This window comes from Peromyscus californicus, unplaced genomic scaffold (genome assembly GCF_007827085.1).
Source record: "Peromyscus californicus insignis strain IS unplaced genomic scaffold, ASM782708v3 Scaffold_7__1_contigs__length_154581171, whole genome shotgun sequence".
In the NCBI taxonomy this organism is placed as follows: domain Eukaryota; kingdom Metazoa; phylum Chordata; class Mammalia; order Rodentia; family Cricetidae; genus Peromyscus; species Peromyscus californicus.
Genome location: NW_026294595.1, coordinates 3684565 through 3710628, shown reverse-complemented (window position 1 = coordinate 3710628; position 26064 = coordinate 3684565). Strand labels below are relative to the sequence as shown.

The 26064-nt window shown below is 50.7% G+C and overlaps 1 protein-coding gene across 6 annotated transcripts in view; it reads right to left on the bottom strand.

The window, feature by feature from the left end:
• Window positions 1–26064, bottom strand: part of Ggta1 (glycoprotein alpha-galactosyltransferase 1 (inactive)) — a 113285-nt gene that overhangs the window by 5676 nt on the left and 81545 nt on the right. For 5 of the 6 annotated variants that reach the window (XM_052724240.1, XM_052724239.1, XM_052724236.1 and 2 more), the window contains 6 exons: window positions 24841–24944; window positions 17031–17119; window positions 14568–14603; window positions 11750–11815; window positions 9955–10056; window positions 1846–1983 (listed from right to left, as the gene is read on the bottom strand). In XM_052724240.1, coding sequence (XP_052580200.1) covers window positions 1846–1983; window positions 9955–10056; window positions 11750–11815; window positions 14568–14603; window positions 17031–17110 — 422 coding nt within the window. In that variant the 5' untranslated portion in view covers window positions 17111–17119; window positions 24841–24944. The remainder of the gene's footprint in view (window positions 1–1845; window positions 1984–9954; window positions 10057–11749; window positions 11816–14567; window positions 14604–17030; window positions 17120–24840; window positions 24945–26064) is intronic. The other variant, XM_052724241.1, reaches the window with a different exon arrangement.

The window sequence follows — 26064 nt, the reverse complement described above, 5'->3', positions numbered from 1 at the left end:
GGTGGAGTCAGTGTGACACCCAGTGACATTTAAGAGGTTAAAATACCACAGTTAGCTCCAGGCACTGAAATAAAAACAAAGCAAATCTCACACCTCCCTGAAGGTCCGGATGCATTTCCTCTGCAATTCACTGTTGCAGACTTGCCTAGCTGGGGAGCACGGATTTCACCAGGAGGTGGGAGGGACTCAAGGGGCTTTTTTGTTGTTTTGTTTTCCGTTTTTCTGCAAAGTTGTGGTGGGATGGTGGATAGTATCATAGGACAGTGGGTTCGTTCTGTTCTTTGGGGAACACCAGGCAGGATCAAATCAATGTGCAGTGTGGCTGTCTTATCCCTTCTGTGACGAGGGGAGTTTTGCTGAGTGGAGCCCTGAATCCCACCCCAAAACAACACAATTTTATTCTTCTAGTGAAATGTCCAAACTGCACACCACTGTTTCCCGATGGCATGCCATTAGGCTCGGGGACTCAGCACACTGAGCAATGTTGGAACTTCCCAAAGACAGTCATGGGCACTGGGGGTCCTGTGACAGCCTCACAGTGCCTTCTTTGAGGTCCTTGTCAAAGCCCAAGCTCAGGCCAACCTGCCCCTTCTGCTCCATTTGAACATGGCAGGGAGCTGGGCATCCTGCATATTTTGTGGCTTTTTTATAAGAGGCATCAACACAGAGGCCCAGAGGGCAGATAAAGAGGCACGTCCAGCAAGCGTTCCGGTACGTAGGGGTACTTGCTGCCAAACCCGAAGACTTGAGTTGGATCCCCAGAACCCACACTGTGGAAGAAGAGGGCTGACTCCGGACAACTGTCCTCTGACCTCCACACGCATGCTTTTTTTAAAAGCACACGGTGATTCTCTCAGAAGCCCACACTCTCCAGCATGTCTTACTTTGTTGGTAGCTCTCTCATAATCCTCACTCAGCCTTTCTTAAAACATCCTTAAAACTCGGGCGGTGGTGGCGCACGCCGCCTTTAATCCCAGCACTCGGGAGGTAGAGGCAGGTGGATCTCTGTGAGTTCAAGGCCAGCTTGGTCTACAAAGCAAGTTCCAGGACAGGCTTCAAAGCTACACAGAGAAACCCTGTCTCAAAAACAACAACAACAACAAAATCCTTAAAAATGAAACTCTGCCTCAAAAAAAGAAAAGAAAAAAATTAGAAATTAAACCTAATGTTTTATTTTAGGGGAAAACATTTTATTCACTAAGAAAAAACAAAATGGGTTATACTGTAAAACCAATGGCACAGCTCAAACTTTGGTAAGAATGATTACAATTTTCCTGCATCAAATGTTCTGAATAAGGAAACAGAAGCTGGGGCAGCCAGAACCTGTTTAGTCTTAGCAGGTTCTGCCCACCCAAACACCAGGATCAAATCCTCCAGGATGATCAGGTAGACAGGACCAGAGGAACCCACGAAGGAGCAACAGCCACACATCGGCATGGAGGTCATGGTGCACAGAGCACACTCCTGGAGCTTGTGTAAGCCCCTGTCCATGGCCCTGGGCGTGCCGAGCACAGGAGGAACACTCACATCCCAGCCAGCCAACAGCTGGCACTTGCTGCCTCCCTAGGAAAGCCCTGGAGGTCGGGGAGGAGGGAGCGGTAGGTATGCTGGTGGCTCTTGGATCCAGTGGCACTGAAGACAGTTTCCCTCCCCTCTGTGGTGGGAATGGGTGGACTTACCTACTATTGCTTTTGTTCCTCAGCCTTCATCAGAAAGGAGACAGAAGTCTCCTGTCTAGTAACTCGGACAAAGTAAGGCCTCCGTGTTGCTATGGGTCCCTCACAAACAAGACTTCGATGGTAGAACAAGAGAAAAAACGAAAGGCCAGTCTGCCAGTTTGCTTACTTTCCCACAGCAAAAACCGTCAGCCCCACGGTGATTCTCCGTCTGGCGTAATACTTTTCCAGCACCGCTCTGTCGTAAGTGCCTTCCCACACGATGGGCGCCTTCCACGGAGTCACTGACAAAACCTCCGGGCGGTTCCTGGACACAGAACATGCAGCACCGTGAGTCAGAACCTCTATGGACGGTAAGAGGATGGCCAAGGAAGAGGAGGCCAGCAAGATCCGTGGCAACCGGCCCTGAATCCCGAGTGAAGCTTCATCCCCAAGTGCCTGAATAGGTGTGACATGGGCGTGGGTAGCACTGGGCCCAGGCACCTCTGAAGGCTGCTCCGGCACCTTCTTGGATTCTCACTGTCTATTCATGTAACCAAGGCTGACCTCAAACTCCCTATGTAGCCAAGGATCACCCTGAACTACCAACTCTCCTTTTTCCATCTTCCAAGTGTGGGATTACAGGCATGGACCACCCCTTTAGGAGGTGCTGGGAACAGAACCTACATTCCGTGTGCTTGGTAGGCACTCTACCAACCGATCCACATCCCAGACACCTTTGCGTTTCTCTCCAGGCCCTAACTGACATGTTTGGCTTTTTATTTGTCCTTGGGAATATCATCAGAGCCTAAGAAGACCCTCAGATGTGATGCAGGGGGATGAGCGAAAGAAGTCGGAGCTGAGAGAGAAAGGCCAGGAAGGGCCCCAGACTCGGGGGATGCTGGTGTCACCGTCCTGCAGGATAGAGAGACTCTAGAGACTGCGTGTCCCCTCTCTTCAGCTGGCAGGCTATTGAGACGATGTTCTTTGAGGAACGGGGACTTCTCCAGCAGTCTCCTGCTGAGGGAAGAGAGAAGCCCAAGCCTGTACCAGTCAGAGGGGGAGCTTGTCTCCCTAGGAAGAGGTCTCACAATCCTAACCACTTGTGAAACCACGCCGAAGGACAGGCTGCTGTGGTGACAAGGACAGGTCAATGCTGGGCAGTTAGTTACGCACACCTCTGCCTAGTGCCTAAACCTAAAGGGCAGTCAGTGCCCCAAAGACAGAGCTGGGGGTCACTAGACCTCCTTATGGGCCCCTCTTCCCAATGGACACATCAAATGATCCCTTTCCTCTCATTTTCACTGTTCTCTCACTTTTTTAGAACTTTAAAAAACTGCGTGTGTGGGATGCATTTATGCATGCATGTTTGCATGCATGTTTGTATGTATGTAAGTACGGTGAAGGCACACTTAAGGTTGGTGTTGGAAGTCTTTGTTCACTGAGACAAGCCTCTCAAATGAACCTTGCTTGTCAGTGCAGACTAGTCTAACCAGTTAGCTTGTTCTGTGGAATCCGCTCTCCAGCTTCGAAGCGGTGGGATCACGGCCAGGCTGCCACACCCACCTGGCATTTTACATGGGTGCTGAGAATCTGAACTCATGCTTGCAGAGCAGACCGAGCTTATCCACAGGCCAGCTCTGCAGTCCCATTCTTGTCTCTCTAATTAGTGTATAGTCAGGGTTGCCCTGGGGTCACACTGGTGTTACCAATTTCATTTTATAGACAAGGACGCAGAAGTGCCCAGAAAGGAAGGGACTCTGTGGAGCACAGCACAGCCAAGGCTGGAAAGCAGGACTCTGGCAAAGTCCTTCCCCTGCCTGCATTGTGTCTTCACTAGGAACACAAGAGGCTTGTTCTCATTACTCAGAAAGCTTGATTGAGACCCAGCAGCACCAACACAGGCAGCCAGGCGACAGTGACTGAAGGCTGAGTGCAGGAAGGACAGAAAGCAGCAGCCTAGCAGGGCGGAGTCTAGGCAGGAGTGCAGTGTAGACTCATACTGGATCTCCAGTTCACTTGGGACAGACTGACACACCAGGAGGGTAGGCCCTGGCGGGGCGGGACACACTTTGACCAAACTTACTTAGCTTTGCACAGCGTTTGTCTGACATTTAAACCTAAAGCTCACTGGCTCCCATGCTGACATCCCGCCCGCCATGCGGCCCTGGCCCTTCCGCTTCACAGGGCGAAAGCCACCCAAGCCGGGGAGGTAAGTGGGTCTGCAGGGAGACTGCGACATTCTGATCCTCCCTGCGTGGAGCATGTGGCCCTGCTGCGAGCATGTGGTGGTGGTGGTGGTGGTGGTGGTGGTGGTGGTGGTGGTGGTGGTGGTGGTGGTAGGAGCCAAGAGGAACATCCCCTGCACCTTCCACAGTTGCTGGAGAGCAGAGTGTGCACATAGCTACCATCGGCTACACAGAGCTGATGGGCGGAGTGGAGAAGGCGCCCATCACCAGACTCTGCTCTCTGAGTCTTGAGGTGATCCTGCCCCCCACCCTGTGCTGCCTCTGGCTGGCCTCTTTCTTCCCCAGGACAGCTGGAAATATCTCCTCTTGGTGGAGTGGCAGGGTAGGAAAGACCTACCGGCCACCTGCTCTCCTGGCCACCTGGTGCCTTGGTGACAGCTTGCTTGGAGTCTCCGACTGAGACTCGGCTCCCTCTTTAGCACACCAGGTGTGTCCGCTCGGGCACACGTCAGTCATGAAAGGTGTCACAGTGGACTCTGTACCAACCCTAGCCGGGTTTGTCCTTTTCACGTGCCTGTGACATGTTGTATCCATTATCTAGGCATGAAAGCAAGGTTCAGGGAACTTATTAATTTGACCAAAGACATGTAACTGGTCACAGATGTTGACAATTACCTAAATGAACATGGAGCACTTCCTGTGAGTTTTGGAACCATGTGTTCTTCTGAGGCAGGGTCACATCTGAAGTCAACTGTACCCACTATCTCATTAAGCAATATTATCTGCCAATGGCCCGAACCAGAATCTACAGAGGGTTACATTATGTCAAAGTCATGTGCAAGTAACTAACTGATTCCTATCTAATCAATTAAGAACTTGTAACAGGAAGACTAAGTAGTTTGCCTGAAGTCACACAACTACTAAGTCAGGGACCCGAGACTCGAACCCAGAGAGGCTTTCTCTGGAGGCCAGTGCTTTGAGCCCCAGTCTCTGCTGCTCTTTAGATGGACACTTGCTGTGCTGATAAAATCAGGTTAAACCCCAGATTTGTCTTTGTCCCTTCAGTAGCTACTGTGGCATCTCGTCAGCACTGATGTGACGAGCCTTGTGTCACGGGTGTTAGGCGATCGCAGGGCCCAGCTTTGTGGGAGCTCACTTGTAGAGCCCTGCCCTGGAAGCACATTTAGTCCTGCTGCACTCTGGCTTTATTGAATGACAGGATTTCAAAACAAAAAGGGAAAACAAACATATACACATTCTATTTCTCAAAAGCAGCATTTGTGAACTCCACCTTCCTCATATATCGCAGCCTTGTTTGCTGGGCTGTTAGTTTTGGCTAAGGACATCTCAGTAGCTCTAACCAACCAACTTCCTCAGTCTTGCTGCTGTATACGAGCCACAGTATTACTTCTGCTGTATATGAGCCACAGTATTACTTCTGTTGTATATGAGCCACGGTATTACTTCTGCTGTATATGAGCCACGGTATTACTTCTGCTGTATATGAGCCACAGTATTACTTCTGCTGTACATGAGCCACAGTATTACTTCTGTTGTATATGAGCCACGGTATTATTTCTGTTGTATATGAGCCACGGTATTACTTCTGCTATATATGAGCCACAGTATTACTTGCTGCTGTATATGAGCCACAGTATTACTTCTGTTGTATATGAGCCATGGTATTACTTCTGCTGTATATGAGCCACAGTATTACTTGCTGCTGTATATGAGCCACAGTATTACTTCTGTTGTATACGAGCTACAGTATTACTTCTGCTGTATATGAGCCACAGTATTACTTCTGCTGTATATGAGCCACAGTATTACTTCTGTTGTATACGAGCTACAGTATTACTTCTGCTGTATATGAGCCACGGTATTACTTCTGCTGTATATGAGCATGCAGTATTACTCTCTTTTTAATGAAGAGAGGGAGCAGGCACATATTTAATGTTTCATGTACCAGGAGCTACATACAAGTCTTTCACTCCTACATTTAATCTCTGCCAGCACCTACTTTATGAGTCAAGTGAGGCGGGGAAGGAGAAGGGGACTGAGCCATCGGTGACTTAATTTATACAAAGAGCCAAGCTGAAGTTAAACAGAAATGACACCTAGTCCTTCCCCTTGAGAACCTCTGAGTCCCAGTGGGTGTTCAACCCGCCAGCACCTCTCAGCTGCATGGCCTCTCAGGCCCTGTCTTCTGGAAACCGAGTAAGAATCCCAGCGTCCACTTCGGTTACTTGAGCAGAAAGACAAAACAGCACTATTAAAAATTAATGCTAAATTAAAAATTGAAACATTCCATTTCCCAGCAGTTAATTGTTCAGCTCCATGGACAATCCCAGCATGTTGGCAACCCTTGACTGAGAAGCCAGAGGACAGCCTGGAGTGCAGGTGCAAGGAAGTGGGAGGAAGGCTGAGGAGGAGACCAGCTTCCAGAAGCAATCTGTGCCTGAAGCAACTGAGTCATCAAATCCCACCCCATCCCCCAAGGAAGCCGCTGTGATAGTCAGCTGCCTTAAAAGATCACCACGATAGAGCTCTAAAAGGAGGGAGGGAAACTGCCAGCAAAGCGCCACTCAAATGGCTTCCTTCTGAACGGGGCACGCAGCACTGTGTGACCTCTGGGCGCCGGATCCATCACACAGGACAAAAGCGTCCAGGAATCACAGACCTCCTGGAATAAAGCATTCGGGTCTCTAGGTTACTAGGGTTTGGTCTTCACTGGTATGTCTTTATGCACAGGCACATTAATGGTATCCAAGGGCGAGCTAGAGAAGTATTAAAATTCTGTGAATTAGGCCAGCAAGAGGGCTCAGCAGGCAAAGGCATTTGTGTGGAACCTGACACGTGAGTTGATCCCCAGGACCCACACAGTGGAGGGAGAGAACCAACACCCACAGGTTGTCCTCTGACTTCTACATGAGTGCCTGGTCACATGCACACAAATAAATGACTTAATACTTAAAATTTTTAATAACCACACCGTAGATGGAAGAAAAGATGTGGAACACACACCACCACCAAAGAGCTGATGGCAGCGTGAACGGGGTGGCAGCTGCGGAGTGGAGGAAGGATGTGGACAGGATTTGGGAGCAAGAATTGATAAAAGAATTAAGACCCGGCGGACAAAGGAAAAATTCTCCCAGACTGAGACTGAACTGTTTGCTGAGACTGGAAGTGAGAAAGAAGAGGGCGAGGAGGAATCGAGGAATCCGCGTGGGTCCTATGAAGCACGCAGGGATGTCAGGCAGGCGGGCACAGGTCAGGGCTCAGAAGAAGTGCGTGAGCGAGACTCACCTGGGAGAGTCAGCCTCTCCAGCTGTCCCACGGCAACGGACGGAGGCATGACAGAAAACAGAGCAAAAGAGGAGGTGCCGTGTGGAAATGGCCATCCCTGGCTGTCCAGCCCCGGACCTCATCTCCACAGCGGCCATCCCTGGCCATCCAGCCCTAGACCTCATCCCCACAGTGGCCATCCCTGGCTGTCCAGCCCCGGACCTCATCTCCACAGCGGCCATCCCTGGCCATCCAGCCCTAGACCTCATCCCCACAGTGGCCATCTCTGGCCATCCAGCCCTGGACCTCATCCCCACAGCGGCCATCCCTGGCTGTCCAGCCCTAGACCTCAGACCCATCTAAGAGACTTAGCAAAGAAGCCGTGCTCCCGACTTCCTACACTCACAGTGTCTCCCAGGCAGCTACCCCACTGCCCAGCCTATCAAAAGACACAGACAGGCTGGAATTCCCAGTCCTGCACAGTGGGAATTTCTCCTATTCCAAGAAATAAGTGGACTTGCCCAAACAAGCCCAAGATCCTTCCAGAGGACAAGGCAGCCTTCTCCCTTCCTCTGCAGCTCCTCATCCTGTTCTCCACCAGCTCCTCCAGTGTGAAGACAGAACAGATCTGGTCCCATTCCTCCCCCTGGATGACCTCAACTAGGACTGCAGGTCCCTGCCACCTGTACTCTGACAACACCTCATCCCTGTCTCCAGCTCACACCTTCAGCCAAACTCACCTGAGAGCACCTGAGAGTCTCCATCCAGATGCCCCTTGACACAAAGCATACAGCGCCACCTCTCAATTCCTAAGCCTGTGTCCCTTCACGTCCTTTCCTGGATGCCACCGTAACTGCTCACAAGTCTCCCAGGTCACCCTGGGCAGCTCTGTTCTTAGTCACTAAACGATATCTTTCCAGTCAGTTGATCACGTGACCTTAACAACTGTGGCAAATACTCGTTTTACATCTACTCCACCTTCTCCCCACTTCCTGCCCTTTCCCTCCCTCCTTTTAGTATCAGTACCTGGGATTGAACCCAGGGCCTCATGCATGCCAGGCATACGCTCTGCTACTGAGCTACAGAACCCCAGGCCCAACATCAGGAACTTCCTAATTGTACCATTATCCCAACACAATGCCTGCCACAGTGTTATTGTAAAGCCATAATTTATGGTGAGAAATACAGATTTGGTTGTGATCAAGTGAAGAAATAGTTTGTTATATCCAAACACATACATATATACACACAGAAACAAATTCCACTTATTAGTACTCATCTTTAGTGTGGTGCACTTTGATAGTCTATATCAGTCTTATGTGTACACGTCTGTGTGATATGTATGTACTACATGGGCATGCACACTGCACAGTACCCATGTGGAGACTGGAGGGCACCCCAGGTGCACACTGCACAGTACCCATGTGGAGACTGGAGGGTACCCCAGGTGCACACTACACACACCCATGTGGAGACTGGAGGGCACCCCAGGTGCACACGGCACCCATGTGGAGACTAGAGGGCACCCCCAGGTGCACACTGCACACACCCATGTGGAGACTGGAGGGCACCCCAAGTGCACACGGCACACACTCATGTGGAGACTGGAGGGTACCCCCAGGTGCACACTGCACGCACCCATGTGGAGGCTGGAGGGCACCCCAGGTGCCCACTGAACAGTACCCATGTGGAGACTGGAGGGCACCCCAGGTGCACACTGCACACACCCATGTGGAGACTGGAGGGCACCCCAGGTGCACACTGCACACACCCATGTGGAGACTGGAGGGTACCCCCAGGTGCACACGGCACAGTACCCATGTGGAGACTGGAGGGTACCCCCAGGTGCACACTGCATGCACCCATGTGGAGACTGGAGGGCACCCCAGGTGCACACTGCACACAACCATGTGGAGACTGGAGGGTACCCCCAGGTGCACACTGCACACACCCATGTGGAGACTGGAGGGTACCCCCAGGTGCACACTGCACACACCCATGTGGAGACTGGAGGGCACCCCAGGTGCACACTGCACACACCCATGTGGAGACTGGAGGGTACCCCCAGGTGCACACTGCACACACCCATGTGGAGACTGGAGGGCACCCCAGGTGCACACTGCACACACCCATGTGGAGACTGGAGGGTACCCTGGAGTCAGTCCTCACTCGCCCGTTTTTGAGGCAGGGTTTCTTGCGCTTCTTCCACCCAGCTGCTGGCCCATGTCCTCCCAGGAATTCTCTTGTCTGTGTTTCCCATCTCGATGCAGGGCACCGGCATCACACACACGCTACTGCATCTGGCTTTGCATGGACACCCGCACAGCAAGCACTTTATCCACGCCGACAACGCCTTAGTTCTTATTTTGTTTTAAAAGCCAGTTTAGGCTAGTTTCTGAAAACATGAGTAGGTAATGACCAGAAGTTTGGGAAATACCAGCTAACATATCTTAATTTCTGATAAACATTTGGTGTTTGCTTGTGTAACAAGTTCATTCACAGCCCTGACTCTCTTAGCTCCTCATTCCTACCTCACGGATGAGCTAGTTAACTGAAAATAAAGTTTTCTTGGCCCTCTCCACACCTTGCACATTTCCACAGATCCTATGTGGCCTGTGTGCTTTACCTGGCACTGGCCATTTCCTGTTGCAATTACCATAGTGCTCAGTCTGTTTGGTTCAAGGTACCCAGAGCTCAGTTTCTTAGCCAAAGCCCATTGATGAAGATCCAACAGATGCTAAGACACCCCTTTCCCACCAGTGCCACACTCAGCACTCCCCAGGGTGCCCATCTCCCCCAGCTCTGTGCTTGGTTTCTGTCCTTACTTTGGATTAAACCAGTCCCCTAGCCGAAGCTCCTCAATGCTGTCTCCATTTTGTTTCTTTTCTCTGCCTCTTCCTACGTCCTCTTCTCGGTAACTGTGGGACCTGTGTACAAAGAGAATAGAAGCTGAATGAGGCAGTGGCCGGGCAGGTGGCCGGGCAGTGGGGCTCTTTCACGACTCGTGTCTGGGGAGATGCATTCTCCGTTGCTTACAGCACTAAGCACCGATTCCACAAACTTCAGGTAAGGGCAGTATTTGTCTCTCTTGCCACTGTGCAGGTCAGCAGTTAGTCCAATGACCCTGTAACCGTCGGTTATTCCAGGACATTCCTCCGAGGAATATCCTGCTGAAATGTCTATTCTGAAATTTAAACTCCAGCTGAACTTCACCCTTAACTGGGGGAGGGCACAGGAAGGAGGAGGGAGACGGGGAGACTGACTCAGAATTCCACTTAGAGTCCTGTGAACTGGTGAGATGGCCCCTTCAGTGACACTGTCTGTCACGAAAGCCTCAGAATCTGAGTTTAATTTCTAGAACTCACAGTGGAAAGACAGAATTGTCTCCCGAAAGCTGTCTTCTGGCCTCATATGTATGCTGTGGCACACATGTATCTGCATGCATACACACATCCCACACACACATACATACACACACACACACACACTCATTCACATCCACAGCCACACACATATCACTCATACACTCACACACACACACTCATCACACATATATCACACAGACATATACACATCACACAACCACATACACACACATACCATATATACATATATCACATACTTATCACATATACACATTATACACACATACACACATCACACACATATCACACATACATACGTCACACACATCACACATACACACATCACACACATCACACACACAGAGTAATGGAATGTTCCCAAGTCACTGCCCTTAGAAAATTCCTCCAAGAGTCCTGGGGAAGATGCTACATCTGGCATGGGGTATCCAAGGGAAAAGAATCTATGCACATCATGCCCTTTGTCTGTTAATTTTATTCCTCTATGACAAAATTCTGTCAACACAGCTTCAGCTCATCTCTGTGCCGTTTTCCTGTCCTCATAGCTTTTTTAATTACCTAGTGGATCAGCATCTGAGAAGCTTACACTGTTTGCCAATACAGTCAGTAGTATATGGGCCCACAAGAACTTCACAGCAGAAGACAGCTGAAATATTAAAAGCTAAATAACACCAAATATTCCATGATAAATGGTTTCCTCTAGAAAAATACCTTGAAATTTCTAGGTATAGCTTTAATACATAGCTGAATCTCTATAATATATTCTTGTGGCCTGCAAGAACACAGTACACACAGCACACACACACATACACATCACACACAGACACACAGCACACACATACATCACACACACACATATACATCACACACACAGCACACACACATACACACCACACACACACAGCACACACACAGACACATAGCACACACATACATCACACACACCACACACACATACATACATCACACACACAGCACACACACATACACATCACACACACACACACACCACACACACCACACACACATATATCACACACACAGCACACAAACATACTTACACATCACACACAGACACACAGCATACACACAACACATATCACACACACAATAACAACAGAAATTAAAAACGACAACAAAAGAAACTCCTTGAATGAGTTCAGTGAGCCAGAAAGAGGGAGTGAGAAGGCCATGGCTCTGAGTGTCAGGGACAGATGAATCCGCCCCGACCCCTTACCTGTTGCTAAACCATCTTGGGAACCACCAGTCCTTCTGCCTGCTGCTGTCACCAACCTCTGGAATTCTAGGAAATGAAAAAGAATATAAACACTTCTAGAAAATGAGGCAGTCCCCAGGGGGAGGGAGGGAGTTTCCAATGCTTTTTAAGTGTCAGATATGACACTTAAAGTGAACCTCACGCTGCCAGTTCATAAAACAGGGAGAGGCAGAAGCCTGAGCTAAAAGGGGGCGGGCAGACCCGAGGAGCCTCAGTTGGCCCCTTCCAGGAAGCCTCCAACACCCACCTTGTCCCTGGACCCCTGAAAGATGAGGTGCAGGGAAAAAACAATGATGGGAGCCTTCGGACACATCAGCCTGTGGTCCAGAGCTCTGCTTGCTAATGGAGCGGCTGTGCTAATGACCAATGAGACAGCCGACACGTGAGAGTTTGGGGAACTGGACATGGCTGTAATGAGGGGTAATCCTAAGAAAACCAAAACCAAAACCAAACCATTCACCTTCCTGAGAACGATAGTGCAAGTGTGTGTGCGTGTGTATGTTACAAAGGCCAGTCTGAGAAAAATTTCGGTTGCCCAGTCATTGACAGCTTCGGGAAGTCTGAGGACTGCCAAAGGAGAATTAGAAAACTAGTTAGAGGCCATCTTAGGCCTGATTTGAGATAGTCTGCATACTCTGTCACTGTGAAAGTCTCTGGGATGAGAAGAAAGGGGGAAGTTGGATAAGGTGGCAAGGTAACCCTGAACAGGGATACAGTACTGGGGGGAGAGGGTCCTGCTATGTAGTTCAGGCTAACCCTCCCTCTTGGCCTTTGGCTGAGATGAGAGGCACACTCCACCACTCCTGGCTAAGAAACCCACTGCAGAATTCATCTGGAAGTGTCGTAGATGATTCATGAACCAAAGGCATGGTTATAATAAGTGGGAAACAACCTAAGAATAAAAATCACAGGAAATAGAAAGAAAGGCCAGCAAGATGTCTCAGTGGGTAAAGAGGGGCTTGCCACCAAGTCTGATGACCTGAGTTCAATTCCTGGAACCCATATGGTAGAAGGAAAGAACCAAATTATTCTTGGATCACCACATGTACACACACACACACACACACACACACACACACACACACACACACACATTTTTATAAAAGGAAATATTGGTGGCTGGGAATACCGCTCCCTAGGAAAAGTCCTTGTTTCAGAAGCATGAGGCCCTGAGTTCAGATCCCCAGCACTCACACAGACGTCAGGGAGAGTAGTGTACATCCAGAATCCCAGGACCTGGTGGGGAGGTGGAGACAGAGGATCCTGGGGCAGGCTGGCACTCTAGTGCAGCCAAAACTGACAACTCTGGGCTCAGTGGGAGACTTGGTCTCCAAAATTAAGGTAGAAAATAATAAGAAAGATACTCAAAGCTGCCTTCTGGCCCACACTGTACACACATAGGCAAGCATACTATAGATACACGTGCATATACCACACACACACACACACATACACACGCACGCACGCACGCACGCACACCAACCTCCCCCCTTACACACACTGATTTGGTAACCCAAGTATGTATTTTCACGTGACCTTGGCCATCCCGAATAAAAGTGTCATTTTTGTTCTCATTTTTACAGTTGAGGTAAGGGCTTGGTGGGTTTGAGCATGTGGCCAAGGTCCCTCAGCAGGTAAGGATACAATTCAGATGCAACACCTGGGAATGGATTACACTCAAACGAAGGCTAAGCATGTTACAAGCACTTAAGAAGAATTTGTTCTGAGCTTTCTGGCCACCACACCAAAGACAGGAAAACAGAGCTTAACCTAGCTCCTCCCCCAGCCCCTCCACCTGGATCACAGGTGTGTGCTCCTCCCTCAGCCCCTCCACCTGGATCACAGGTGTGTGCTCCTCCCTCAGCCCTTCCACCTGGATCACAGGTGTGTGCTCCTCCCCCAGCCCCTCCACCTGGATCACAGGTGTGTGCTCCTCCCTCAGCCCCTCCACCTGGATCACAGGTGTGTGCTCCTCCCCCAGCCCCTCCACCTGGATCACAGGTGTGTGCTCCTCCCTCAGCCCCTCCACCTGGATCACAGGTGTGTGCTCCTCCCCCAGCCCCTCCACCTGGATCACAGGTGATCACAGGTGTGTGCTCCTCCCTCAGCCCCTCCACCTGGATCACAGGTGTGTGCTCCTCCCCCAGCCCCTCCACCTGGATCACAGGTGTGTGCTCCTCCCTCAGCCCCTCCACCTGGATCACAGGTGTGTGCTCCTCCCTCAGCCCCTCCACCTGGATCATAGGTGTGTGCTCCTCCCTCCAACCCTCCACCTGGATCACAGGTGTGTGCTCCTCCCTCAGCCCTTCCACTTGGATCACAGGTGTGTGCTCCTCCCTCAGCCCTTCCACCTGGATCACAGGTGTGTGCTCCTCCCTCAGCCCCTCCACCTGGATCACAGGTGTGTGCTCCTCCCTCCAACCCTCCACCTGGATCACAGGTGTGTGCTCCTCCCTCAGCCCCTCCACCTGGATCACAGGTGTGTGATACAACACCCAGCTTCCCCATCAGTCAGGCAAGAATGATTCTCAGATGACACTATTTGAAAAGAGTCCCCTGATCAGACATGAGGGCAAAGCATGTTACTATTCTATAAAGACCAGTCTGGGCACTGGCAGAGTACAGCCCTGACCCCAGGACCCTAGGCATCTGCCTCCCTCTCCTTGCCTCTCTCCTCCCCGCCCCCACACTGTGGCCTGAGCACTCCAGTGGCTGGCACGTAGAGAATCAACTGCAGGTAGGAGACATCTGGTAGATATGAGGAGTTCAGACCACTTACTTTGTGTGACATATCCACAAGAAGGAGCCGTCAGGGCTAAGAGCAAACAAGAAACAAAAACATTTCACTTTATGTTTAATTCTCAGAGAGACTGTCGTGGTTCTAACTCTTCCCAGGCTCCACCTTCCCTTGAGACCAGCGACAAAGGCCCTGGGGTTCCCACAAGCAATGCCAAGGAAGGGAAGGGACATCTGACAATCTCAATTTCTGGTTTTTTTTGTTTTGTTTTGTTTTGGGGATTTCCCCCTCTTTTTGTCTCTTTTAAGGTTGGTCAGCTGTTATGGACAGGAAGGTCCTCTTCTACCACATTCTCAGATGCTGGGCAATGAGGAAGGTGGGAGCATCCAGGCCAGCCATCCCACGCTGAGGATTTATCTTCCCCCAGGAAACAGAGCCTGGGACATTCACCCCAGATCCCTTCTGCAGAGCAGACCCCAAGGGCGCTGCTTTAACCAGCCAAAGCAGTGAGGCTAACTTGATGCCACGAAGGCTAGACCAGGGACTGTAGAGTGTGACCTCTATTCAGTCACTCTCTAAGTACTTGCTGGGCATGTCCTCCACACCCAGTGAAGGGACTCTCTGCAGGCCAGGGCAGATACCGTCCTTACCCATGAGGGCTACACAATGTAACAGAGAAGGCAGGCCAATCACACAGCTACCCGCTGTGGCTGGTCTGGAAGTCACTATGTAGACAATCTTGGCCTCAAACTTGTAGGATCCTCTTGTCTCTGCCTTCCAAGTACAAGAATCCAAGTACAAGTCCCTAGCCAAGGCGTGCAAGAGAGAGCATACGAAGGATAGGCCCTTCTCCGGAGGACCTGGCAAGCTTCCTGGAGAAGGCAATGTATTCTGAAGGATGAAGAGAGGTTCACCAAGGTGAAAAGACACGAGAGAAGAATGTGTGAGAGAAGAGTGTTTCAGAATGAAGTAGCAGAACATCCTAGAAGTGGTTACATGTCTGTCACACTTTGAAACTCACTATCTTTTGCATTCTGACTGGAGGTTGCCCCGCCTATGCCTGTACCTAAGGATACAGTTTCTTTTTTGTAGCCAAGACAGGTTTGCTGGCTCATCCAACTTTAAAATTCAAAATTCTGGAAGAGATAAATCTAGGGGCTGGAGAGATGGCTCAGAGGCTAAGAGCACTGGCTGTTCTTCCAGAGGTCCTGAGTTCAATTCCCAGCACTCACATGGTGGCTCCCAACCATCTGTAATGAGATCTGGTGCCCTCTTCTGTGTACATAATAAATAAATAAATAAATCTTTTAAAAAGAGAGAGAGAGAGAGACAAATCTGATGTTAACCCAGCCCACCAGAACTCCTGGGCCATTAAAACATTCCCACTGTGAAAACAGTCGTCTTCGAGACAGCTCCTATAGTTAGCTGTACAATGCACTTGTTGAAGCTGAACAGAGTTCAGCCAATGTCCCTTCTTAGGGACCTGCTGGGGCTGTGCTACGGAGCTGTATCTCCCTCTGAGGCCATTGACACTGGAGCTTCCAGAAGCAGAGGCGGCGGCACAATAGATTTTAATTCACAGATGAGTTTGATGACTGAGAAACATTTAATTCATCCTGCTCTCCAAAGCCAAGGGGGGCAAGGGAGGGAGAGCGTGTTTCATCCAGGCACAAATGAATCACTAGTAAAACTTAGTATTTTTGCACCAAAGCCAACCACTTGGATGGCTCCTTTAAACCCTAGAAATATTTTAGGATTGCAGGACTTAGGGCTGGTTTCTTGTGGAATTCCTATTTGAATTTTATTTATTTCTCTTTTGTCCTTTATTTTTGTTATTTTTAAATTTTACGTGCATGAGTGTTTTGCCTGTGTGTACTGGTGTGCACCATTTGTGTGTCTGGTGCCCATGGAGGCCAGAAAACAATGTAGGATCTCCTGGAACTGGATTAGAGGTGTTGTAAGTCACCATGTGGGTGCTGGGAATCAAACCCGGGTCCTCTGAAAGAGCAGCCAGTGCTCTTAACTGCTGAGCCACCTCTCCTGCCCTTTCTTTTTTTGAATCAGGGTCTCCCTATAAAGCTGTGGCTGGTCTGGAAGTCACTATGTAGACAATCTTGGCCTCAGACTTGTAGGATCCTCTTGTCTCTGCCTTCCAAGTACAAGAATTCCATGCATGCACCCCTGCCTGGCTTGAAATTTCTTGTATCTGCTTACATAAATTACTTGAGACTGTTTTTGGCTTAATGTGCCTTCTCTCTGGGTTTAGCCTACAGAAAAGCAAGGTACTAGGAACATGGCAAGAAGGAAGAGAATTACTTAGGCAGAAGTTACCTGGATGGTCTGTGGTTTTAACAACCATCCAGGGCTGGGGAGTACAGGAAGGGTGGAATCCTGTTTACAGCTCAGTTCTTCATCTTCACCCTGCTTGGTCACTCAGCTGGCACCAGTCACACAGAATGAAAACAGCCTTTCCATCATCACAAGTCTAGCTGGTTTCATAATTACCTGTTGACATATTCCCAAAACACGACAACCACAGTTGAGACCACCAGCATCATCAGGACTACTTTTCCTTTGACATTCATTCTTTTCTCCTGGGGAGCGGGAAGAAAGAGGGGAAATGAATGAAATAAATCTGGAGTGAGAGACGGCTCCCGGGGCTGGAGAAGCAGCTCAGTGGTTAAGTACACTTGCTGGGTTCAGTTCCCAGCATGCAAATGGTGCTCACAGCCGTCGGTAACTCAGGTTCCAGAGGATCTGATGCCCTTCCTCTTCTGGCCTCCATGAGCACCAGACACACATGTATGAGTGGTGTACATACATACACAAGGTAAAACACTCGTACACATAAAATATTTTAAATAATAAAAATAACACAAGGCCTCTGCCCACATCGTTTCTAACAAGATACATTTATGTGTAATTCACTAGAGCTGAGACATGTGTCCCTGCTCAAGGGCACAAACTAGTCACAGCAAATTAGGCCAACGTAGTTAATGAGACTGCATGCTCTGGGAATAATGCTGGAGCTGCAGTCCCAGCCCCACCCCTGCCCCTGCCCCCGCCCCTGCCCCAGCCATATGGGCGTCCGCAAGTGAGGAGGTAGGTGTTAGAACTGTTAACTGTTAGTTCCACAGAACTCCAGTTACCTCAGCTTCAGAACACCTCTGACTCTGGGGGATGCGTCCCCACTCCCCAGCTCTGTTGTCCCTGGAGTACTGACTACACATTCCGATGCCTCTTTATAACCCAGGCCTTGCCCACTTTCCAGCCCCACCCAGTTCACTCCACCACACACCCACAAGCAAGCAAGCAACTGGAACTACGGGAGGAAAATTGTGAAGAAAGGGAAGCGGTGCTGGCCAGAAAACAACAGGCTGGGAAGTACTTCCGTGTGGAGGTGAGGACCGGCGACGAGGGGGCGGGGGCGTGAAAGGTGAGTGTTGGAGATGAAGACAAGGGGTGCCCCTAAAGAGGTGAGGGCCTCTGCGGAGCGACATCCATAATAGGCTAGCCAGAGAGGAAGCTTTAGAACATAAAACTGCACCTCCAAAATGCTGCATGAGAAAGAAGAGGGTGAGCAGGGGCGGCCGGGGCTCTCGGATGTCCACCAGGAGTTTGGGAGGTACCAGCCTTTGGGGTGGTGAAGAAGAATTGGATCTACGCCCAGAGGACCTGTTCACCTGCTGAGGGGTCGGGGGAGGGTACCAGAACCTTGGCATTAGTGGGGAAAGTCACGGACTATTCTAATGGCCAAATAGAGGGAGCAATTGTATTGTCCATCTGCATGTTGCTGTCCCTATATCAGGACATTCTGACATAACACTTTTAATACCTTACAACACTTGCCTGTGTCGGGAGAAATCGTTCCCGGAGACTTGCCGGCTATCTGAGACTCCAAGAGCTCAGACAGGATGTGCCTTTGACCCACAAATGAGCCAGCCACTCGGGAGCCAGGCCTCTGGCCCATGCACCTCACAAGGCAGTAGGACCTGGCCTTATCACCCAGCGTATCAGACCCCTAACTAGTCCCGCCAAAAGCACTCTGAGTAGATCTTAGCTGCTTTCTCTGCTCTCCTGGCTGTTCCTGTAAACCCCAATTTCCAACTCTCAGTATCACTGTGGTGGGTGGTGCTCCAGAGACCCCAGGAAGAAAGGCTAGGCAGGAAACCTGTAAGAAGGCAGGCTGAGCAAGCCATGGAGACCAAGCCAGAGCAGTACCCCTCCACGGCCTCTGCATCAGTTCCTGCCTCCAGGTTCCTGCCTTGAGTTCCTTCCCTGACTTCCCTCAGTGATGGAGTGTGACCTGAGAGTTGGTTTCCTTGGTTTGACAATGGGGATCACAGTGATGGGGGAGGATGCAAATTTAAGGCCAGCCTGGGCTACACACAGCAAGACTACCTCAAATCACAAATAAGGGCCAGTGAGATGGCTTTATGTGTACACCAGCTGAGAAAGCCTGTGACCTCAGCCTGATACCCAAAATGTACCATGGAAGGAGAGAACTGGCTACGCACATGGACACAAATGTACCGTGGAAGGAGAGAACTGGCTACACACATGGACACAAATGTACTGTGGAAGCAGAAAACTGGCTAAGTGTTTTCCTCTGACCACTACATGTGCATTCTGGCATACAAGCCACTACACACACACACACACACACACACACACACACACACACACACACACGTGCGCGCGCGCGCACATGCCCACATGCACTCACATACACCTGTAATCCCAGAACTCAGGAAGCAGAAGCAGGCAGATCACTGTGAGTTCCCGGGCCACATAGTGAGACCCTCCCTCAGGAGAGAGAGATGAACCTAGCAATGACTTCAGAGCAGTGCCATAGCACAGGACAAATGCTTTTCCACATGTCAGTCTTCACCACTGACGTCCATAAAGCGGGCGGCAGGGAGGCTCTGCTGAAAATGGCAGCTGAGACGGAGAAAGTACTCAGACGCGCGGAGGAGGGGGAACTCTGGAATGAGAACGGCTTATACAAACGGATGCAACCCAAGGTTTCACCACCTATCCCAGCGCAGCCTGAGTGAGAGCTGCTCCAAAAGGAGACCAACTTCCGTTTTCTCTCATCAAGACCTAGGACGCCTGTGCTTGCTGAGAGGCAAGGGCGAGCGTTGGCTTCGAGGCTCAGCTGTGCCAACCCCACTTACCAAGGGTCAAATGCGAAGCCTCTCCCGACCGGAAGGGGCAGGGCACAGCGACAGGGTCACCTGTGCCACCAGAGGCAGTCCAGACCAGCACACCTCCCAGTGCCCACCACCAACATCCTGGTGGATGTGGGTAGTTTTTTTAGACTCCAGGAATTCACATCAAAAGTGACTCTTGAAGCACACTTCTTCGTGGGCTTCACCAATGACTTGAAACCACCTGCCTACAGGCTGTGGCTAATCCCCCCGCTGGCGAGAGCCTTGGAAACTGAAAGGCTGTGCAATGCTAGAAATGGGCACAACATGCTTCCTAGAATCTTCCTAGAAACCCAAGTCCCCAGGGAGGGAAGGGCTGGCTGGCTGGCTGGCCAATTAGTCTTTTAAAACCATTCTGTATTTCTCTCTGGACCAAAATGAGACATTTGGCAGACAATGTGGCCTACAAATCTGTCTCTGTCCCTCAGAACTTTCAAAACTACACTTCTGAAGAGTGGTGGGTGGCAGTGTTCCCTGCCAGGTAAGAAATGAGTTTAACTTCTTTCAGGTCTTGACTCCAAGATGACCAAAATGAAGGAAGAGGAGGAGGAGGGAGAGAAGGAAGAGAGGAAGGGAGGGGTGGAGGGATGGATGGAGGGAGGAAGGGAGAGAGAGAGAGAGAGAGAGAGTGAGAGAGAGAGAGAGAGAGAGAGAGAGAGAGAGAGAGAGAGAGAGAGAGAGAGAAGAAAGGAAAGATTGAACCAAAAAGGGTCTCAGGTGTGTGCAGCCAAGTTACCACACAACTACGCCCGGTGTGTGCCCAAGGACAGGCCATTAAGAAGTTCGTCACTCGGAACACTGTAGAGGCTGCTGCCGTCAGGGACATTTCCTAAGCAAGAGTCTTCGATGCGTATGTGCTTCCCAAACTCCATGTCAAGTGCATTACTATGAGAGCTGTGCCAGCCACAGCAAGGGGGTCAGGAACTGACCTCGTGAAGCCAGCCTGGAGAACCAAACACTGCCACCATGATTCAGACCTGCTGGTGCTGCCCCTCAACCTCCACCAAAGCCTATGTAGTGGCTTCAGATAGGCAGAAGAAAAAGCATCCGAGAAGAATAAAAATGGAAGTTATACTTAAAAAAAAGAAAGAAAGAAAATAAATGAGTTTGAATCATGTAGGAGACCCCTGGGTGATCTTAGCTGGCCCAGTGGTCCAGTCTGTGATGGCATGGGTCCCTCCTGCCACCTCTGAGACCATCTGACTCAATGCTCTTGTCATCTGTGGCTAACTCCATCCTCTGGCCACTCCCAGACTCAACCCTGCAGAGCATTGCTCCCGCATGGGTTCTCGGATGAGCACCTGCACCCCAACTCCTGGAACATATGCTGATGCTGGTGGCATTTCACAAGGCAGAGCCACACTGTGAAGCCTCCACCTTCCTGGCTCCACCTCACGGTTCAGTGAACACCCCTCAGAGAACCTCACAGAGCCACACCAACCAAATAAAAACATTCCTTCCAAACAATTCCTCTCTGGAGTGGATGCTGGGCAATTCTGTTTTCTCCATCTCATATCAGGGTGAAAGGTGAACCTCAGCTGGAAGCTGGATGCAGAAGAACCCTGGAAAAGCCATTATCATTATTGTGGAGAGCAGGGGACAGGCAGAGAGAAAGCACTTGCCAAAGAAACCAAACCTCCTAGGAAGCACTCGCCTCCCTGCCTGCAACCCTGCCACCATGGCCTGGAACCTGCTCTTCTTCCCCAAAGAACAGCCAGGCATGATGAGTCCAGGTTAGCACAGGCCCGGCAGGGTACTTGGTAGATGCACCCATATGTTTGTGAAGTGAATAAACCAATGAGAGCCACCCAGACCCATTAACCACCATGGACTAGGCTACTGGGGACTAGTGGGTTCTTGAATCAGAGACACATCAATAAACAAGGCCACCATGGAGCTTCCACTCCAGAGGCGGAGGTTATAGAGTGCCTAGTAGCAACCAGTGCTACAAAGGCAAACAAAGCAATAAAGTAACAAACTGGATATTGCCTATTGACTGTACAAGCGCCGCGCACGCATACATACACACACACACACACACACACACACACACACACACACACACACACACACACGTTGCTGGTGACAGGACCCCACACTTCACCACTGTATAATCCTCTGCTTAAGACACCATCCTCTGGTTCCCCCAAGCCTTCAGTTATAACCAAAAGTATTAATCCAGCACTATAGGTAAAAAAATTAGATGAGGTGAAGACTGACCCTGGCAAGGTCCCAGACATATCCCCTGGGAAGTTGTTTTAACCAGAGGTTCTATCTCATGTATAATATGGAGACACAACATCTTCGCTGAGGCTTTGCAAAGGTCAGAAGTAGACCATGCCTACAAAGCTCCCTGGGCCAGGCAATCAGCAAGACTCCACAAATGGCGGCCGTAACCATGACAATGTTCTTTAGGGAGAGGTTCCAGCCATGGATGCAGAGCTGTGTTTTCACCAGAGACAAGAATTAGGCCCATATAACAACCCCTCACAGAGCAGTTGGGATGAACCCAAGACCCCAGTGCAAGCTAAGGGAAACCTTGCTATGCCCAGTCTGGGGCAAGGTTGCAGCCAAACATCCCTGCTGATTCTCATGAGTTCCCACATTAGGCATTTGCCAAGATCAGGCAGGAGAAGTGGCCAAGGCCCATCCTTTCCAAAGACCAAGGGAGGCAGAGTTTCACAGTCGATAAAGAAGTCTTTGGACTGGCCTTCTCCTCCAGGCTTTCCCCTCTCACCCAGGCCTGGATGAGAAGCCAGTCCCAGGGCACATCCCTTAGGCACAAGAGCTCACCCTGCTGCCTTGGTCCATGTGCTTTGCCTAGACCGACCAGATGATCGGATGATAGACTCCTTGGCCAACCAATATATCTGAAGTACAGAGGCGGGCTTACCAGGCCTCATGAAGCTTAGGTCTCCGGGTCCCCTCACAAGATGGAGCTTTATTCCTATCAGAGTACAGGTAGGCGAAAACCCAAGCACTTCCTAGAGTAGGAAGAATCCCCTGGAGTCTGGAGGAGTCCCTGGCTAGCTCTGGCAGCTGTTGGAGGCTGCAGGAGGTGGCAAGGAGCTGCCCCCATTCACTTACCCACTGAGGTCCCAGAACCTTGGATAGCACCCAGGAGCCACTTTCTCCCTGCTCAGGGGTCATGACAGGCCAAGCCTCAGTGCTTCCCCGAACCGGCACCCAGACCTAGCTGCCCTACTGCACTGTCAATCAAAGAACAAAGGACTACACTCTCTGGGATCTGCCTGAAGCCACCCCAGGAAGCTGCCCAGACCATCCCAGGTGTGGCACCGCTAACAAACTATGGAGTCAAAAGCAGTTCTGCCCCATGCTTAGTAGTGAGCAATGATCACTCGTGAACTATGATGGAAACCAAATGAACTAATCTGTCTTTTAGTTTTCTTTCTTTTTTTTCTTTTTCTCTTTGGCCTCTCTACTGAGTTCTATCCCCGGGGCAGTAAAGAGTGCACACTGCTCTTTCAGAGGACAGAGTTTGGTTCCCAGAACCCACATCGGGCCATTCACAATCACTGTGACTCCAGGGATCCAACACCTCTGGCTTCGGAAGGCACCTGGACTCATGTACGTGAAACTCACATGCATGGGCATTATTAAAAGTAATAAAAATATCTTTACATTTGCAACCAAATAGAGCAAGTGTGTCATGCAGCTCCACACATCCATTTTCCAGTTTTTCTACTGTTTTATTATTGTTTTCTAAATGTCATGTTTGAAGGACTGGCCTTTTTTACCTACTGTGATATCCCTTCTCATAGTCTACACATTCGCTTCCCTACCTAATACTGTATCTACAACTTTAAATCCTTTTTCTTAAAGCGCCCTGCCCCCCATCGAGTCAGCTTCTAGACTACAGAAACCTGCATCCTTCCTGAGCCAGGCCAGGCCAAGCTGGGCTAAACCATTCTCCAGCTGTCTTTCAATTCCGCCTCAACGAGCCTGTCATGTAACTCTATTATTAATCCCATTTTGCAGAAAAGAAACCAGGCTCAGGAAAGTCAAGCAACCTGCTCCTGTGCTCAACACACAGTGCTCGGGCTGGGCACCTGCCTCCGAGGCCCTGTCAGTCATCTCGGAAAGACTCGAGTCTCTTTAGGCCACTCAGGATCACCACGTTGTGACTGACCCCAAACTGGCCAAACACCAGCTAGGGTCGGCTTCTCCTCAGATCAGCTGGGGGGCCTGACTGGACCCCTCTTCTGCCACTAGCCAGGGATCTCCTGTGTGTTCCTGGTGTGGGGGCGTCCTCACTTGTCCTACCTCTCCACTTCATGGTGGCCAGTGGTCACTGTGGTGACAGAGGCTCTCTGGCTGAGACCAAACCTGAGCGGAGGGGTAACCGGCGCAAGGGCGCTGGACATGCTCAGAAGCCATGGATCTTAATTAAGGTCACAGCGTCTGCCCCCAGGCCTTGTTCTCGGCTGTGGGGAAGTGTCAGGGTTGGGGGGGCATTTTATTATAAAGTCCCCCACGGGGAGAAACACAATATTCTTGGTTCCCAGCACCCACATCACAACTACCTATCCATGGTCAATTGTTACTCCAGCCAGCACACACCATCACAGGCAACACAACCTTTCTAAGATGTGTGCATCTCACTGACTCCACCCCAGTCTCCTTCAGGAAGCCTAAAGCCAGGATCCAGCTACCATTTTTCCTGGCTACCCCAATCACTCTTCAAAGCTTTTCTACAGCAGGAGACATGTTAGGGGAGTGCTGTGCTGTCCCAAGAAGGCTCAGCACTGTTCCACAGTGCCCTGCCCCCACACAAGGCTCAGCTCCTGCCCTGCACTATCAACTCGAACCCCACACAGAGAACTCCGGGCTACAGCCTTGATTGGCACAGCACTGAGCCCTGCCAAGAGAAGCGGATGAAATGGAACTTGCAGCCAAGTCCCTGAGCCCCGTTCCACCAACCCCTGCTTCCAGCCACTGACAAAATGACAACCAAGCTACACAGGGGGCCAGGGAAGGGTCAGGGAGAGAGCGAGGATCCCCCCTTGGTGGCCATTTGGTGGCCGGACAGTAGCTCCTGGCAGCCCAAGGCTGGCAGACAAAAATCCTTTCAACAAAGCACATACCTCATCGTCCACTGTGTTCCCTCCGGAGCGAATGGCAAAGTTCTATTGAGCTCCGGCCTGCGGGAGGCAGGGCCAGAGGAAGGGAAGGTGCAGGGTTCCAGCTCCTGTCAAAAGAATAAACAGCTGTTTCAGGAAGGGGGGGTGGGCAGACAGATCCCGCAGGAGCAGCCATTGGCTTTGTTCCCTCAGCCCCGGGAAATGGGCTGTTGACTCAGAGCGACATGCCAAGGCAGAGCTGGTGCTCTGGGCCGTCCTGACTCCCTCAACGGGAGAGAAACTACAGGGACCAAACCAGGCCAGGACTCACAGGAGAGGAGGTCACCACCCTCCACCTCGTCCACTCCGGGAAAACCGGGAGCCGTGGGGAGTGCAAACATCCTCAGGTCCCACCTCCCAGGGACAGCCAAGGACAGCGTATGAGACAGCCCAGAGCAGAGGCCCGTGAGCGGACATTTGATGAGATGTCTAAAAGTGATTCTGAGAAATTCTGAGAAAGCTCTTCGTCCACAGCCTGACTCTGGAAGCCGAACTGTTTTGTGGAACCGTGCTTCAGAAAATGACATGAATCTCCATATAGAAGTCCTTACTATATAACCTTGGAAAGACCACAGAGGCCCACACCTGCTCCTGAAGGGACAAGGCTTGTCCCTTCCCACCCCACTGGAGGCAATTTAAGGAGGGGGATTTCTGGCTAGGGCCTTTTTCTTTCTTATTTTCCCCTTCTTTTCGAGACAGGGTCTCAAGTAGCCCATGAACCCACTGTGCAGCCAAGGATGGGACTGCTGGCCCTCTTGCCTGTCTGTCCATAGTACTAGGGTGATAGGTGTGCACCCCCACATCCAGTTACGTGATTTGAGGGATGGAACGCAGGGCTGTGTGCATGCTGGGCAAGCCCCATCAGCTGAGCTGCAGATGGCACACACTGGCTCAAGCAGAGAGGTGACACTCAAGGCCCCTGCCTCATTCCCTCCCCAAGTGGCGGGGACACTGCCGGGAAGCCTGGGAACCCCAGATGATGGGAAGGGACCAATGCCAGACAGGAAGGAGTCAAGGCCTGGCTCCAGGTCACTCAGCCTCCTCCTCCTCTTCTCAAAAGGAAGTGTCACGGCTTCCTCCTCTGAGGGCAGGAGCCAGTTGACCCCCACCTTCAGGGACTGGAAGTTCTTCCAAACAGCTGCCTTAAGTCCTTCTGATGACGTCCATTAGACCCACAGGCACACAGGC